Here is an 18,236-nt window from a genome sequence, read left to right on the forward strand (position 1 = left end):
TGAAGAAAGAAGATCTTCATTATATCTAGAAAAACTTATTTGTACAACGACAGAAAAGCTATTTATACCAACACAATCCAATCAGCTAACTTGTTGACTAACTACTTGCTGACTAAGCTAAGCCTTATACACGTAGGCATTAATTCTAAGACTTCTCCTCAAGAGGTGAGTGTATATTATGCACTCCCATCTTGGTCAAAAGAGATCGAAAGCAAAATGGTAACAAGGGCTTAGTGAATAAATCAGCAAGTTGTAACTCTGAGGACACATGCAATAGTTTGATGACCCCGGCTTGCACTTGTTCTCGCACAATATGACAGTCAATGTCAATGTGTTTGGTTCGTTCATGAAAAACAGGATTAGAACCAATGTGTATGATAGCTTGGCTATCACAAAATAAGACTGCCGGTGTATTGCTTTGCACACCAAAATCCTTAAGCAAAGAACGAACCCACATTACTTCACTAGTAGACGCAGCCATAGATCTGTACTCTGCTTCTGCAGATGACCTGAAAATTGTTTGTTGTTTCTTGGACCTCCATGAAATCATGGATTCTCCAAGGAAAACACAAAAACCAGTAACCGATCGTCGTGTATCTAAACATGCTCCCCAATCGGCATCAGAGAAAAATTGGAGCTTAAGATCAGATTTGCTCCTATAAAAAAGACCTTGACCAACAGTACCCTTTATATATCGCAGAACATTTAAGGAAGCTTTCATGTGGACAGACCGATGTTGTGAAACAAATTGGCTCAATGTGTTCACCACATAAGTTAGATCAGGACGGGTAATGGTAAGATATAACAAACGACCAATAAATCTTCTATAAGCAAAAGAATCAGGAAGCAAATCTCCTGCATCATGAGTAAGCTTTATGTTAACATCCATTGGAGTAGATCTCGGTTTGCACCCTAATAATCCTGCATCAGTAAGCAATTTCCATGCATAATTCCGTTGACATATAGATATACCACTTGCAGACCTTGCAACCTCAATTCCCAGAAATTACTTTAGCTCTCCCAAATCCTTCAAACAAAATTTGTCATTAAGAAACGTTTTTAAATCCTTTGCTACTGAGGCATTGTTAGTAGCAATTACTATGTCATTAACATAGACTAAAAGAGCAACAAACACAGAGCCTCCTGTCCTTAGAAACAGAGAATTATCAGCATGTGACTGAATAAAACCAATGCTCAATAATGTTGCAGAAAATTTGGCAAACCATTGTCGAGACGCTTGCTTTAAACCATAGATGGACTTATGGAGTTTACATACTGCATTTGGTGGCAAAATCTTCCCTGTCGAGAATATCCTGGAGGAAGAGACATATAAACTTCCTCGGATAAGTCTCCATGAAGAAACGCATTGTTAACATCAAGTTGTAACAAAAACCATCCCTTTGCAGCAGCCATAGCAAGTAAGATTTTAACTGTGACTAACTTGGCGACTGGAGAAAAAGTTTCGATATAATCAATGCCCTCTTGTTGAGTATATCCTTTAGAACTAAACGAGCTTTGTAGCATTGCAAAGAACCATCAGCAGAGAATTTGGTTTTATAAACCCATCGACAACCAACAACAGATTTGCCTAAAGGTAAAGAAACAATGGACCAAGTAACATTGAGTTCTAAAGCCTTAAGTTCCTCACTCATAACATGTCTCCATTCTGGAAAAGCAACAACTTGAGAATAGTGTTCTGGTTCAATGATGGAAGAAATAGAATGGACATAAGCACGATAAGAAGAGGACAACTTGGTAGAATAAAGATATGAGGTTAAACGATGAATAGTAGACGAGGGAAGAGCAGATGTAACAGTATAACAATGATAGTCTTTTAAATGATGAGGGGCAGTGACAAGACTCCGAGAATGAGTACAACGAGGCTGTGTGTTGGAGTTAAAAGGCAAAACATAAGGAGAAATATGAGTGGGTAAGAGTGTATCAGAAAAAAAAATCCATGGATGAAGAAGAAGAAGACATCTGCTGATAAGGAAAAGAATCTTCATGAAAGATCACATCCCTTGAAATAAAGATTTCATTTGTTTCGAAATTCAGTAACTTGAAACCTTTATAACCAGAGGGATAACCTATGAAAACATATTTAATGGCTCGAGGAGAAAATTTGTTTCGAGAATATGGAAGAGTGGATGCATAACACAAACTATCAAATACTCTGAGATGTGAATATGAAGGACATTTGTGATATATCAGTTGAAAAGGAGATTTGTGGTCAAGAATATGTGAGGGTGTGCGATTAGTCAAATAAACCGTTGTGAGAACACAATCTCCCCAATAAACAAGAGGTATATTGGATTGAAAAAGAAGAGCTCGAGAAACATTAAGAATATGTTGATGGTTTCTCTTCATTACTGAATTTTGTTGAGGTCTTTCAACACAAGAATAAAAATGAAAAATACCCTTTTGTTGAAAGAAATCAGTAAAGGAGAGTTCTGGTGCATTGTCACTTCGGGCACCCTTAATTTTAGCTCCAAATTGAGTATGCACCATTTGATAAAAAATGGGAAAAAGTTGTTGCTCATCAGATTTAGCTTTCATCATATAAATCCAGGTATATCGAGAATGATCATCAACTATGGTAAGAAAATATTTATAACCCTCAATGTTATAGAACTAAAAGGACACCAAATGTCAATTTGTATGAGCTGAAAAGCAATTTGACAAACATTATTCTGTGATATAAAAGGTAAACGTTTCTGCTTTGACAAATGACAAATGGAACAATGTGTATCAACATCATCTATATGATTGAAATGAAAATTGTTATCAACAACAGAAAGTTTAACAGAGGTAGGATGGCCCATACGAAAATGCCACAAGTTTGTGTTAGAACTGGTCGTGGTACAAACGAATGATGAATTGACTTCTGGTTTGTGGAATGTGTATAAATTTCCAACTCGTTTACCCATCCCAATCACCTGGTTCTTCTGGATATCTTGGATTTCACAAAAGTCGGAAACAAAAATGACTGAGCAAGGAAGAAGTTTAGTAAGACAACTAATGGAAAGAAGGTTAAAGTGAAATTGTGGAACATACAGGACATCATGAAGAATAAGATCATTTGACAAATGTATAGTGCCATTATGTGAAACTTGAATAGAAAAATTATTTGGGAGTACTACTTTGGAAACAAACGGCCGATATGTAATGAATAGAGACATAGAGCAACATATATGGTGAGTAGCTCCTGTATCAATCACCAAATCCGATCGTTTAATGACATGAAAAAGATGGGACAAGGAATGGATACCATTGAAGCATGACATTGTGGGTTCTTGCTGCTGATGATCCATAGGGGAAACATTCCGGACAGGGAACTTGGAGCTCAGAACTTCTATAATTTGTTGACAAAAGCTATCAATCGAAGTGCAAGAAGAAGCGCCAGTGGTAGAAGCAACATAATTCTGAGGATCTCTAGGCTGTCCCGAAACCTGTTTATGAGTATATTTCGGATGGCCAGAAGGAAAACCATGGAGTTTATAGCATCTATCAACTGTGTGATTTGTAAATCCACAATGAGAGCAAAGAAGTCCACCAATTTTGCCCTTAAAAGTCGGAAATTTCCTCACATTTCCCACAGCACCAGACACAACTAAAGAAAATGGAGGATCTGTCACTTTGGAGGGAGCAGCAGGATATATAGAACGTTGACGTTCTTCTTGAACAACAAGAGAAAACACCTTTGACATAACTGGAAGTGGATCAATCATCAGTACTTGTGCACGTATGGCAGCATAGGAATCATTTAACCCCATCAAAAATTGCATGACACGTTCCTGATTATGAAAATTGATCCAATCCTTCATCGAACCACATTGACAAGTCGAAGTCGGTTGATAATCCTTAAACTCATCCCAAAGTATTCTTAATTTCGTATAATAAGCACTAATATCCATAGATCCTTGATGCAAACTGCTCAATAACTTCTTAATCTGGTAGATCCGTGGTGCATTGCTTTGATGAAACCTATCATGCAAATCAACCCAAACTTTTCGACAAGTTGTCATATACAAAAGACTCTCTGCAATCTCTCGTACCACAGAATTCAAAATCCAGGAAGTTACCATACTATTGCATCTCGTCCATGCTCCATACAAACAAATCATTAGACATTGGGCGATGAATAGTACCATCAACAAAACCTAGCTTATTCTTAGCAGTCAAGGCCATAACCATAGCTCGATTCCAAGTATTATAATTCGAACCTGATCCTGTGAGTTGAGTAGGAACAAGAGAAAGACCAGGATGATCTCCATTGTGCAAGAAAAAAGGACTGCTCGAATCCTCTGCCCACACACGATTCAATTGAGCTGGAGCATTTTTGTTGTTGTTCGCAATCGGACCTCCCCCGCGTGCCATCATCAAAGAAAAACTCCAAAGCAAAAATCAATCGAGAAAAAGAAATTTGTCAAATCACGATCGAATAATCCAGATGAATTCGATCGAAAGAAAAATTTGCGTTAATTTAGCTTTTATACCATATTACAAAACAACAAAAAAGATGAAGAAAGAAGATCTTTATTATATTTGGAAAAACTTATTTATACAACGACAGAAAATCTATTTATACCAACACAATCCAATCAGCTAACTTGTTGACTAACTACTTGTTGACTAAACTAAGCCTTATACACGTAGGCATTAATTCTAAGAGCATGTCAAGGGCTAAAGAAAGCTCAATGTTTGACTCCGCCAAATAAATTCGACTTTTCAGACCAACCCAAATGCAAATTGGATTTAATCATCTGATAAAGTTTGAACAGAAACTACATTTGATTAGTCTTCTAGATTTTAATATTATTAAACGTTGTGGAGACAAACAACACTTTATAGTGTCTTTCTCATGACTCTTATGGATCAAGATATTCTTGCTGGCTGCCTGGCTCCCCATTGTACTGTTGGGAGACATTATTATAAATTTTCTCAAGAAAAGGGTCTTTGCTTTAGCGACATAAGTGGCCTAAAAATTTCACAACTTCCGGGTGGGCGAATGCAAAACTCCAGTAGATGATTTGTAGCTTGGGTACCAATGTCTCGGATTTGAGTTGAGGTATGGGGTTTGAGACTTAAAAAGTTCAAATGTAACAAATTCTTTTCCAGCTTGTTTAAGAAAAGAGGAAATGTAATTATTATAATTTGTTTTTTTTATGTATCAATTAGTTTGACGTCTCGAGTTTAAACTTAATTATAAAATTCAATTATAGTCAAGGTTCTAAAAAACGCGAAAATTCGAGATTAAGTTTCAAGTTTTACAAGTTTAAACGTGTTTAATACAAGTTAAAATGTGAAAAAAAAATATGTTTTAAGGTTTTATTAAAATTTCAATTATCTCTTACCAATATATAAGTTAAATAACATATATATAATAAATTTAATAGTAACACACAATTTTTCAAAATTTTAAAAGCACAAAAATATCAAAATTATAATTTTTAGTAGTGTCTATAACTAAACTACGTGAAAAATTTTAAATATTGCCTAGAACATAAGAATTTTGAAGAAAAAAGTTTTGAGAAATATATGACCGTATGTATTTCTTTGATTTTGAAGAAAATAGTTTTATTTTGATATTTTTTAGTTGACATAATTTTTTTAAAAATATTCTAATTTATTTTTAAAAAAATCACGTTTAATCTTGATTAAATATGTTTAATTACGTTTAATGTGATCAACTTAGGTTGATCATTTTTTTTCCGTTTTTATCCGAATCTTAAAGATTTCGTCACGTTTCACGTTTAATCCCCATTTAATCCCGTCTTTTATAACACCGAGTATAACAAACCCTTTTTTAACTTTTTTTTTTTTAAAAAAAAGAAAAATGAATGAATTTTTTTTACCCTACAAATTTTTTTTTGTTATGTGACAATAAGACTCTATCCTATTTAAAATCCTTCATTTACCGTCCATTGTTTCTCTTTACAAACTTGATGTAAAAGTAAAACTACTTCTTTGTTTTTTATGGTGGAACCTATAACTACTATCTTTCTGTCCTATTGAGCAAACTTTTAGGCTAATTTATTAGTTAGCATGCAAATTATGCTAATCAGATAAATTGTACTGGACAAACTCCGTGTGGCATATTTGTTAAATTCATCAAGTGAGCATCTACTTTGAATTGAGAAATGCTTTTGATAAATTCAAAATCACCAACTAATTCAATCATATAATAATGCATCTATGACTTGATTTAGAGGAAAAATGAGGTCTACATCCCTTCCTTTCACACGGTCTGATTATCCTAATTCACAGTTCTCGATATATAATTTTTTGTTGGGCCCAATTGTTTATGTTTCTTGGCCTTTTTAGTGAATCTGCAAGCCAAATGAAAATTTTTTCCCCATTTTTTTTAGACAAAATCTTCAATTTGATGTGCAATTTTTATGGTTCCCGATTAATAAGAAAATTAATATTATATATTTTAAAATTTTTAAATTGTGATTTTATCTTTTATTGTATGTATAATAAAAAAGCACAATAACAAAAAAATGGAGATTACATGGCATCACATGGCATGTCGTTGCAATTAATTACAATATAAATCAACATTATTTAGTTGTTATAAATTCTTATACCATCAAGATTTTTAGATAACCGACCCTTTTTTCATTGATAATTAATTTCTAGTTGGCCAATTAACTTAATAATAGTTAATAGATTACTTATCTGCTACTGCCTACCATCATAATGAGAAGAAACTATATTATAATAATTTTTTTTGGCAAAAAAAGAGAGAATAATTGTGACGTCAGGGGCTGAAGAGGCAGGGAGTGATCGCCGGTGCCAAGAGGTTGCACGGACAATGAGCGGCTCCTGATAGGCTTCTAGGTGGAGGGAGATATGAATGAACCGATCCCGTGCCGGAATGAGAGGGATTCTGAGATTGTCTAGGTATGAGACTACATGGTTGAAGAGGGCTTAAAAGATTTCATATGTACTATTCATATTAAGAAGGTGCATTTTTTTTTTCGGAAGCTCATCACATAAGAACTTCAAAGTTAAGCGTGCTTGACTTGGGGCAATTATAGGATGGGTGACCCCCTGGGAAGTATTACAGGGTGCGTGTGAGTGAGGACATAAGCACTCTGAAAAGACCCGTCTTGATATAGTGGGGCGTTACAAATGGTATCAGAGCCGACCTCTCTTAGTACGATATGGTTCGGGGACGAACCAAGCGGAAGCTGATGGGCATGTGACGCCCGGGGTTGAAGAGGCAGGGAGTGATCGCCGGTGCCAAGAGGTTGCATGGATAATGAGCGGCTCCTGGTAGGCTTCTAGGCGGAGGGAGACATAAATGAACCGATCCCGTGCCGGAATGAGAGGGATTCTGAGACTGTGTAGGTATGGGACTACATGGTTGAGAAGGGCTTAAAAGATTTCATATGTACTATTCATATCAAGAAGGTACATCTTTTTTTCGAAAGCTCATCACATAAGAACTCCAAAGTTAAGCGTGCTTACTTGGGGCAATTATAGGATGGGTGACCCCCTGGGAAGTATTCCAGGTGCGTGTGAGTGAAGACATAAGCACGCTGAAACGTTACAATAATAGTGGATAATTTAAAAAAAATCAATTCTAGATTTGATTTAATAAATGTATACACAAAATCCTAAATAATTGAACCACATAAAAAAATAACATGGGTCGCGGATTTCGGCTTAATTTTTAACAATTTTCAGCTAATCAATTATACCAACATAAATGTTGATCGAGACATATATAATACTATTCATACTTTCAAATTTTTTATTTACAAGTCCATGTTCAAATAATTTTAGAAATACTTAATAATTTTATATTGCATAATTTTGTGATAAATTTTTATATATTAAAAATATCATAATTAACAGACTTCCGTCAATATATAATATAGATAAATATTGTGTATTGAAATTCAAATCAATATTATATATATATTTTATATATAAATTACAAGAGTCGTGCCTACAATTCATTGTTTATTACTGTATAATGGACGATCACAACACGTATGATGAATCAATAGTTAAAATTAGGATTGGCTTAGAATTAAAGCCTAATTTCATTTCTTTAATACGACAACAAATATAAATTTATTTGGAAAGTATAAATACTATCACATTAAAAAAAATTATTGCACCGATTGGCTTAGAAAGCCTAATTTCATTTATTTAATAGGACAAAAAATATAAATTTATTTGGAAAAAAATAAATTAATTTCACATAAAAAAAATTATTGCACCGACGGTGAGTAATTAATAATTGATTTGTGATGTTAAATATCACTAGCCACCTATGAGTAGGACCAAATCTTTCAACTTTGGAAAATGTTGGTTTTTAAACTGTATATGTATCATCATTAAATTTATAAAATCTTCAATTTCTTTTTTTTTTTCTTACGATTTTTTTTAATTATAATCATTAAATTTTTATTTTTATTCGTGGATAAATTTAGAACATAAATAAACAATATAGCAGTGCTTATAGATTATTTATCTCAAATTTGATATAGATATCAAATACATCATAAAACAACTTTATCATGCACACGTGTCTTAAATGAGTTGTTTGTGAAAAGCATCGGGATTTATCAAAATCAATATACTAACCATCTCATTGTTTAAGTGAGGTGCTCGTGTGACACAAATTTTTAATATTATTTTTAAAAGAGCAATGCTACATGTACAATCAAATTTGTACAATAATTTTTATACACAAAAAATTCAATACAAAATTTTAATTTATCAAATCTCACGATACATTGAATGCAAAATCTCACGATATCATATCAAAATCTCACGAGATAATAGCAAAATATCACTATATAATTGTTGTAAACATCGTTGTACGATATATTGATTGTACCTCTAGAATTATTTATTTCACAATGTTCTAAAAAACGCTAGGCGATAGGCGGGCGACGACCCACCGCCTAGCCGCTTAGGCGGGACCTAGGCGATTTTTATTTTTAAACCTAAATAATAAATAATTTGAAATATTAATGAGTTTTACTATGTTTTTCAGTTTTTGTACGAAACTTTTATAAAATTTTATTAATACTAATAATAATAACAACAACAAAAATTACATAAATATTAATAGATATCAAGTCTTCATATATAATATGAGATTTAATTTTTTTGTGACTTTCTTTTTTGCGCTTCTTCTTTCTTTACGTGTTTTTTTTTTCGCGTCGCCACTCTCTCTTTTAGTTTTTTTTTTTTTTTTTCAAAAAATAATAACCGCCTAGGCGGCGACGGGAGATTAGACGGACAGCGCCTAGAGGCATAGCCTAGCAAAAAAGCGAGGCGGTGAGCAACAGCCTAATGCCTAGGAGACGCCTTTTAGAACACTGCTATTTCAAAAAAAAAAAAGATTATGAAGGATATGTATCTCTTAGAAAATAAAACAGATTCACAAAAAAAGGACAAAATTTAGACTAATCAAATGTTTAATATATCAATAAAATATAGGCCTTTAAGAACCAAAAAGACTAAAAATAATCTTGCTAGATGTGTCATTGATATTTCAAAATCTTTCAACTTATTACAACAGAAGCAGCAAATGACATATCAATCATGTATAAATAATGTATAGTTGAACATATATATGGTTGAAATTAATTAAAAACACTTGTACATCAATCATCTTTCTACAATGAAAGCCATAATTATGCACACATCAAGTATACATTACCACACTAAAGAGCCGGGACAGCAGAGCCACCACATCCAACTGCCTGCCTAGCGACATCCACCGGCCGCGAACCCGATTTTCGAGCTTTCGACGTCGTAAGTAATGTCGAAAGTCTGTTGCTGTGTGTTGCCGATGATAACCATACTCGAGCTGGATGCAAAGGCCAAGCAACTCGTACCTTTCTCCACTTCTAGTACGATATTGTGGGGGGCAAGTCTCAGGTCGGCCCCGCCTTGAAAGATCAATTCAACCGAAGGAATAGCTGTAGATATTTCATCAAATGTCGCATAAAAACATGCATCGAGAATGGAGAAGGATGGAGCAATCTTGAATTTGGAAGACACGATATCAACAAATCCTTGCTTCAGCGCCGAATACACCGGTGCGGATAACCGCGATATGGTGGTGCCTGAATCTATGACCGTGGGGGAGCTGTATCCGGATGATCCAACCGCTAATGGTTTACCGGACAAATATATTGCCGAGAGCTTTACGAAGTACAATGTGGAATCCCTGTATTCTGCCAGCATTGGAGTGAACTTGTAGGCAGAATTCGAAACCGTTCCGATCGATAAAAAGCCTCCGCTGCCGGTTCTTCCCAGGAATGTGGATGTTGGGAGGCAATAAGAAAAGACTCTGCCATATTTCGTAGATAGTTGAGATAGCATGGAAAGGCTGTCTTTCCCGAGCCCGATCAGGCCGGCTGATTTGCCGAATAGGCCGTTGTTGTCTTGCCCGCATCCAAACACGAAACCAGGGAGTGATTCTGAGCCGAAGGTGAGCGAGTCTTTGCTGAGATATCCAATAGAGAAGGATTGATCTCCGTATGTAGCAGAGTATATGCACGTATTCGAAGTCGTGCACATAGGACTATTGAGAGTGGCAACCTTGAGGGAAGAGCACTGACTCGTCCCACAGGGTAGCTTCTGATATGTTTTAGATGTCGAGGGGTCGAAGCGTGCACCGGCCTGAGGATGACAATACACCAAACAGGGCTCGCACTGAATCCAGGAGAAGGAGCTTCCGGTGTCCATGATGACGTTGTGGTACGTCGGCGGCGTTCCGAGGCCTATTTTGGTGTAGAAATTTGAGATACCAATTGGTATGCCAGGATTCAGAGGTACATTCACAGATTTTTCATCAATCCAGCTTTCTGATCCTTTGGAAATGGAGGTGGTGACGTGATGAATCTTGGTCGTCGCGTTGTTGCCATCAAGTCTGGAATTTAGAAACTTGACACGTTCTTCATCGAGTGCAAGTGACTCTAAGAAGGACGGGGACGGGGACGGGGACGAGTCCAAAGCCTGAAGCGAGTGAGACCCTCCTCCGACATGATATAAAGGGAGGCGCAAAACAGGATGACTCGATCGATCAACTTCTGCACAACATAGAGACATTGATGTTTTCAAAAGAATAAACAGATATCGGAATTTTTGAATAAAAGGTTTACATGTTATTGCATAATATATATATACCTTGAATTTCTCTACATGAAGAGGTTCTTGAGAGCAAGAGATATAAAAACAGAGAAAAAAGTGTCATTCTTTCTAACTCCTAAGATGTGCTGCCGATGCTTCTATATTTCCCCGTAACACTAGAGGATTTAAAGAGCACTTTTTTTTTTTTTTTTATCTGTCTCGAATTGATTGGCTTGAAATGACATATTAATCCACTTGCGAGGGGTCTAGTTACAGCTTTAAGTAAGATGACTAAATGCATGGTTGAGGTTTCTATCATCATGTCTTAATAAAGGGGCCCGTGTCTTTATTTCTGAAGACGACAATTTGAAGATTCCTTTTGCAATATTATCATAGCTAATCTCTTAATCTTTCTGGTAATTAGTAGTACGTTATTTTACCTCAGATCGAGATAGAGAGGGTTGGTGAAGAGTCGCGAATATGAGTGCTCAAAAGTCTAGCTACATTAATCGTGTTATTGTATAATGTCATAATGTGTATGTCCGTTAACCGTGAAACTAGATAATAACATCTATGGAACTCATGTTGAATTATAAGATGATCACACTATTTTAATTTAGCTAGATTATAAAATCTGTGGAACTCATGTTAAACTACGAAATGATCCACCAGTTTCAATTTAATTATCTAATTCTTCAGCCAACCAAATGTTTCATCTAAGAAATCCCATTAGGTTGCCCTTGGATAGAATAACAAATCCATGGATTTCGATTACAATTTTAGTGATAACAATGAAACACAGAAAAATCTTAAATTCATAACATAATTATTTACACATTAGCTAAATAAATTAAAATGGATTCCAAATCATCATTTTATTGGATGAACTTAATATTCATCCTAATTATCATGAATTAGCATATAAACATAAAAGAAGTAGATTTGATTTTTATGATGTTATTCTTTAAACAACAAAAGTACATTTAAAATCCATAGATTTGAAATATTTTTATCCAAGCACAACTTTTAGTGTCAAACAAAATTAGACAACTGATCAACATAAAAATATAAGAATATATATATATATATATATATATATATACACACATATATATACACACACTCTATGTACCCCGTTGTACTGTAATTAATGATGAGATCGTGACACTCGGATAATAAAATTATTCGAAAAATGAAGATCGAGTTTTCGTGATCCTAAATTGAACAAATTAAATGGCTACCTTGGACCAAATCCTCTTTATTAAAATGAAATGGGCTTGTACTTAGACGTTAAATGATTTACCAAAACTAAGAACCAGAATCAAATAAGTGGTAGTTTAGTAATAAAATGAGATGGGTTCCCAGTTGTGATCTTGGGCCTATAAGGAAGACCAAATCCAATAATGTAAACTTATTTAATTTTCGGCCCAATAATAAATTATTAAATAAGTTCCTTTAAGGTGAATCCGATTTAATTTTATGACGATAACCAAAACCGAACCGAAGAGATCGATGTAAGCTAAATTATAAATATTTAAAAAAAAAAGGAAAAGAAAAAGAAAGAATGTCCGAAACAACTGAAAAAATATAAGCTAACTCAGCGCTGCAACCACCAACTCATTAATAATTATATATAATTGTCATATTTCATCTACTTTTTTAAATTTTAAAATTAAAATTATTATTTTATATTTATCTAAATATTTATATCACTCCTAACTTAAAAAATATATTTTAGAAATCATGGATTTAAAATATTATTCTATCTAACATAAAAAATGTTGTACAATGATCGATCATTAGTATTATCTATATACTATTTATTAAAATTAAAATCTTTTTTTTACCAACCAACTTTGTGTTGGGACGCAATAATTGTCCTTATGTTGGATGAACGATTGAACCATGACATTTGTATTGCCGTGCGCTTTAAAAAATTTGAGTTGAATCATTACCACAAGTTATAACTTTTGCTAAAACGACAAAAGTTTGGTCCTAAACTTTTGTGTAGTGGTGAAACTTTTTTACAAGTCCCAAAATATCATTTAACGATCCAACTATATATATTAAATTTTTCTTTATATTTTATTTCCTCTCCTCTCCTACCATTTCATTTTTTTTAATTAATAATTTCAACCATGTGTCCATGCAGTAGAGGTTTCATCTCCTTGTCTTTGAAATTAAATTATATACGAATTTTAAGCAACTTAATTCGTAGACATGCATGTAAAAACTTGTGAACATAACACATCTTCTCGATCATTTTCTAGTTGAAAGCACTACTTTTATGCTAGTGATCAAATCGAACGATGATCTGTTGATATCCCGTATCCGTTGTTGGTGTTTCTATTATAAATTATTGGCCTTAGAATTGTCTCATTTTTGTGCTGCAACATGTAGAATACTTTCCCCATGTTCTCCTTCCTTAATGGCGTGGTTATTTCTTTGCAGTTCCATATATAGCTGGAATTAGTGCATTTTCTTTATTTTAAGTTCCAAAAAAGCTGTCACTTGAAAGTTTTTGCTTGTTGATAATTATGATCTGGAAGTTATAAGCATATTGTTATTATAAATAAATCCCTATGCTGTCCTAATTACCAGCAGCGCAGAGGCCAGCCAATTCTTCTGATGATCTTTTATATAAAAAGTTAATAGATGTGAGTAACATATATATTTTTTTCAAAACACGCGAGTTTATTCCCCTTATATGTGTTATTGGTCTATTTCGCGCAGCAAAAACTGTAGTCTGCACCTGTAGACTTGGCAGCCAATTTATTGGAAAAGCTAGCTCAAGGATGTTAGATATATATGTGCATTTAATCACCCTAATTTAACATAATTTGATGCGACTTTCATATGACATATCCAAGTCTGGATTTTATTAATTAGAGGTACTATTGGGGACACTCGTTACGACTTTTTACTTCCCACAAGTATGTTGCTTGTGTTGGCAGGCAGGCGCATTTAACTTTAATTGGTGATGCGTTGAGCCCATCAATAAAGACTTGGCTCACCAGCTAGTGTTAATGTTCACTCTTTTGCTAAGGATATATAGGAAATTAGGAATAATTAATGAGCTCATCGATAAAAAAAAATTTAATAAGATTTTTTAAATTCATCTAAATTAAAACCCTAAACTAATATCAACGAGAAAAAGGTTTCAGTACTAGCTATATACGTACGTACCTTAATAAACAAAATTTTGTTTTGGTTTCAACTCTCATCGGCCATTGGACATATATATATGTAACTTTTAATGTGCCTAGAAAATCAATCAATATATTTGCAAAAAAAAAAAAAAAAATCTAACAGTACTGAAAGATTGGATGGAATCATATATATGTTTCTTTTTTTTAAAAAAAAAAAAAACAACAAATTAAGAAATCGAATGGTGCATGCCATATTCTTTTTGTAGCATGCGTTAATTTAAATTGAATGTGCTGTGAGATTCAACGTAACTGCTTGCACGTTACATGTATATATCGGTCATAAATGGTTTGAGAAATTTTGGAGAAATGAAATATAAACAAGTTGTGATAATAATTAAATGCATTGGGGATATCAATCTATAAATGTTGTTGAAGAATAGAAGTTTCTGATTTCATGAATTCACTTATCCCGGTGGTACCATAATCATGGGATGGATCTCTCAAGAAATATGTATATATATATTCAACTTCCTCACTGATTGTGATGCAAAGCAATCAGATTCGTACATCAATGTATTAATTAATTAATTAATCCAGCTGGGTGGCTTATTAATGCAAGTTTGGAAAGTATTCGTGAAGGCGACGGCACTTTTAATTAAGATATATAATTGCAATTATAAATCTCTGGATTATTTATTAACACATGCATGCACTAATTATGCAGCATAGTTTGCTTAATTTCTCTACGTGTTTGACCATCCCGTATTTATTAGTTTAGTGATAATGGGAGTTTATGAGTACGTATTCGGGGGCGGTCCTGATAAAAATGTGGCACGGGACGAAGTTAAAAAATATTATCCCCTTTTATTAATTAATAAGTGTAAATTGCTCAAAAATCCCCAATACAAACATGTTTTGCTCTGCACTCCCTAGCCACTTTTTTGTACCACATTTTTGTTAATTTGTACCACATCTTGTATGGTTTTGTACCATATCTTATATTGTTTTGTACCATATTTTATGACTAGGGACCCCAAAGCAAAACATGTTTGCATTTGGGGATTTTTGAGAAAATTGCCCTATTAATAATGTGTGTGTATATATTATATAATATATTATTAAAGAACATACACATTAAAAAGAATTTTACACGTAGTTTCTCAAAATAAATTATTCAACAACTAATATTATTTAAAATTAACTCTTATTACATTTTTTAAAACAAATTCGTCATTTTTTTGACATTTTTTATGAATATTTGTGCAATAATGAAACTATTTAACTAAATTCATAAACAATATAAAATAGTACTAAATAATGAACTCAAATACGAGCAAAAAATATACGTATATATAGGAGAGAGATAATAAATTAGTGTAATATAAATTAATAAATTAATGATGCAACAATCCATTAGTAAATGAAAAAAATGAAAAGAAACATTTTACATTTTGTAAAATTATTCAATTTTATAACATGAAATATGAGTAATCAACATGATTTAATTGATCAATAATAAGTAAAAAAAATTTGACGGTATGTCTACCTATGATGCGACGGAGTTTTGAGATAAATTTTCGTGCATGAATTAAATTGGTTGGAGGTCCGCATGAAGAAATGAGATAGAAGTTGAACAGAGTTAGTGAACCATGATAGTTTGTGTTGATTTAACATTTTAACTCATTTGAAGCAAGATTTTTGTCATAAAAAAATATTCACGATTTTTTTTATTTTGTTATATCACTATTTATTAATTAAATTTATTTGGATATTAATTTAAATACTAATATTTTAAAAATAATCGGGGATCCATCTCAAAGTGGGGCTCTGGTCGGTCGCCCGGCCCGTCCTACCTTAGAGTCGCCACTGTATGTATGTATGTATATATATATATATATATATATATATATATCTTTACTATATTATAATTGATAAACCCATTAGAGTAACTAATTTTGGTCATTTTAATAGATTTCCAAATTTATCCTTATAATTTTTTCAAATATATTCAATGATTAAAAGATAAAAATGTAATTTAGGATTAAAAAACTCCCACATCTTACCCCCACTATCCCATTATCTTAATTTTTAATTATTATTTTTATAAAATTATATTATGTGCATATAACTATATATATCTATAGAGTTTTGCTATCCTGCTCACCCACCGTGCCCACCTAATGTGCCCACCATGAGGTGGCACTCAACTATTCGACGCACAATTCATCACATCCAATAGTTGAGTGTCACCTCATGATGGGCACATTAGGTGGGCACGGTGAGTGAGCAGGATAGCAAAATTGTATATCTATATATATATATATATATATATATATATATATATATATATATAATTGATCAGAAGTATTATGTAGTATTAACATATATCTATCAAACCTTATTTAAAAAAATCTCTAGTCTCTAGCTACAAAAGATGCAAGAGAATTATATTTATTTTTAGCCTTTATATTATGGAGTGTTGACAAGACCTCTAATGCTTCATCATTTCTTGGAAGTTGAACCACATCAGCATTTTCGATGTCACGTCAACATTCCGTAAAAACAAAAAACACCAAAACCAAAACATAACCTAACTTACTTAACCAAAAACTAAAATTGAATACTTGCAGGACCAAAACACAAAATAGACAATTTTAAAAGAAATTTTTGGCTATTTTCTCATATTATTTCTACAATAATTATGATAATCGGCAATCATAATATATATGCCGTCCCAAAAAGGAAAAAAATATTATGTTTTGGTTTTGTGACTTGTATGTTTTCCAAGTGTAATTATATTGTTGATAAATTCACAATTTTAGTGCACTGATTTGTTTTTGTTTTCTTTTCAATTTAGTTTTTTATGACGAAAGTATTGATGTGATATTAAAAATGATACCGTGAAATAGAAAAACAATTACATAGCATGAACCAAAAAAATGTGACGTCAATATCTGATGTGTCTAATTTATATCACCAAGCAATCTAATGGATAAATTGAAATAAATACAAATTAGTGTAGTAAAACAATGAATTAATCGACGTAACAAAAAATGAAATAAAACTGGAAGATAAAAAAATATAATTTACTCCGATCATGAATGGTGAGTGATCTTTGAGGCGTGGCGTGGGAATCCAATTGGCTCTGAATGAGTAATAGTTTAAGGTAATCGAGGCATGCATGCATGGGGTTTAGCTAGGTTTGGATTGGAACGTGTACATTGTCACGGACTTTAAGGATTTTGCTTTCTCTTTTTACGCTTCTCTCACGTGTTTAATCCCTGCTTCCACCTTCAAACGCTCTATATTTGTTATTTGTCGGCCGTTCCGAAATAATCCAACAATTTTTAAATGTTTTTATTATATATATATACAGTACTCACTCGTGCATGCACCAATAATTAGGGGTATCAAAATTCAACCTAATCCGTCAATCTGAAACGAGTTGACCCGAAAAAAATCGAGTTAAAGTTGAAGGTTTTTGGGTTAGGGCCAGTCGAATCAGGTTGATCCAAAAAAATTAATTGGGTTCGGGTCAACCCGGGTTGACCCGAAGATTTTTTTAATTAGTACTATTATTTTTTTATAAAATTAATAAAAATTTGCTACATTTTTATACATGTATATATATGTTTGAAAATTTTTATTGTGTATTAATATAATAGATTTTCGTCATTTAATATTTATTTTGTATAATTTTTATTTTTTTATTGTAATTATACTTTAAATTTTATACAAATAGGTTTTCAAATTTACATTATATATAAACTTAGATTTTGTTATAATGTGATTAAATTAAATATTACTATTTTTATTGTGTGTTTGAATTTTTATTTAATTATTTTGTTAAAAAAATAAAAATAAAAAAATCGGGTTGATCGGGTTAGTCGGGTTAGCCGAGTTCAAGTTAGAGTTGAGAAAATTTTAAAAAATATTTTTGCCAACCCGACCCGAACCCACCTGATTCACCCGAATTGA

The 18,236-nt window shown here is 32.9% G+C and overlaps 2 protein-coding genes across 2 annotated transcripts; both read right to left on the bottom strand.

Annotated features, from left to right (window-relative positions):
- Positions 1 to 1,436: 1,436 nt before the first annotated feature.
- Positions 1,437 to 4,377, bottom strand: LOC140894371 (uncharacterized). Its single transcript, XM_073302878.1, has 3 exons — positions 4,149 to 4,377; positions 2,937 to 4,039; positions 1,437 to 1,883 (listed from the first exon to the last, which is right to left on the bottom strand). Exons 1-3 carry the CDS (start codon positions 4,375 to 4,377, stop codon positions 1,437 to 1,439), a joined length of 1,779 nt encoding a protein of 592 aa, XP_073158979.1.
- Positions 4,378 to 9,508: 5,131 nt separating this feature from the next.
- Positions 9,509 to 11,268, bottom strand: LOC140866436 (aspartyl protease family protein At5g10770-like). Its single transcript, XM_073271422.1, has 2 exons — positions 11,167 to 11,268; positions 9,509 to 11,069 (listed from the first exon to the last, which is right to left on the bottom strand). The coding sequence occupies exons 1-2, from the start codon at positions 11,231 to 11,233 to the stop codon at positions 9,739 to 9,741; spliced, it is 1,398 nt and encodes a 465-aa protein (XP_073127523.1). The 5' UTR covers positions 11,234 to 11,268; the 3' UTR covers positions 9,509 to 9,738.
- Positions 11,269 to 18,236: the final 6,968 nt, after the last annotated feature.

Source organism: Henckelia pumila, chromosome 4, assembly GCF_033568475.1.
Source record: "Henckelia pumila isolate YLH828 chromosome 4, ASM3356847v2, whole genome shotgun sequence".
Taxonomy (NCBI): domain Eukaryota; kingdom Viridiplantae; phylum Streptophyta; class Magnoliopsida; order Lamiales; family Gesneriaceae; genus Henckelia; species Henckelia pumila.

Coding starts and splice junctions, on each gene's coding strand:
- LOC140894371 (XM_073302878.1), bottom strand. CDS start 4,377: ATGGCACGCGGGGGAGGTCCGATTGCGAACAACAACAAAAATGCTCCA. Junction 4,040..4,148: donor TAAGCTAGGTTTTGTTGATG/GTACTATTCATC, acceptor GAGAGATTGCAG/AGAGTCTTTTGTATATGACA. Junction 1,884..2,936: donor AAGATATCCAGAAGAACCAG/GTGATTGGGATG, acceptor TCCAACACACAG/CCTCGTTGTACTCATTCTCG.
- LOC140866436 (XM_073271422.1), bottom strand. CDS start 11,233: ATGACACTTTTTTCTCTGTTTTTATATCTCTTGCTCTCAAGAACCTCT. Junction 11,070..11,166: donor TTCATGTAGAGAAATTCAAG/GTATATATATAT, acceptor TATGTTGTGCAG/AAGTTGATCGATCGAGTCAT.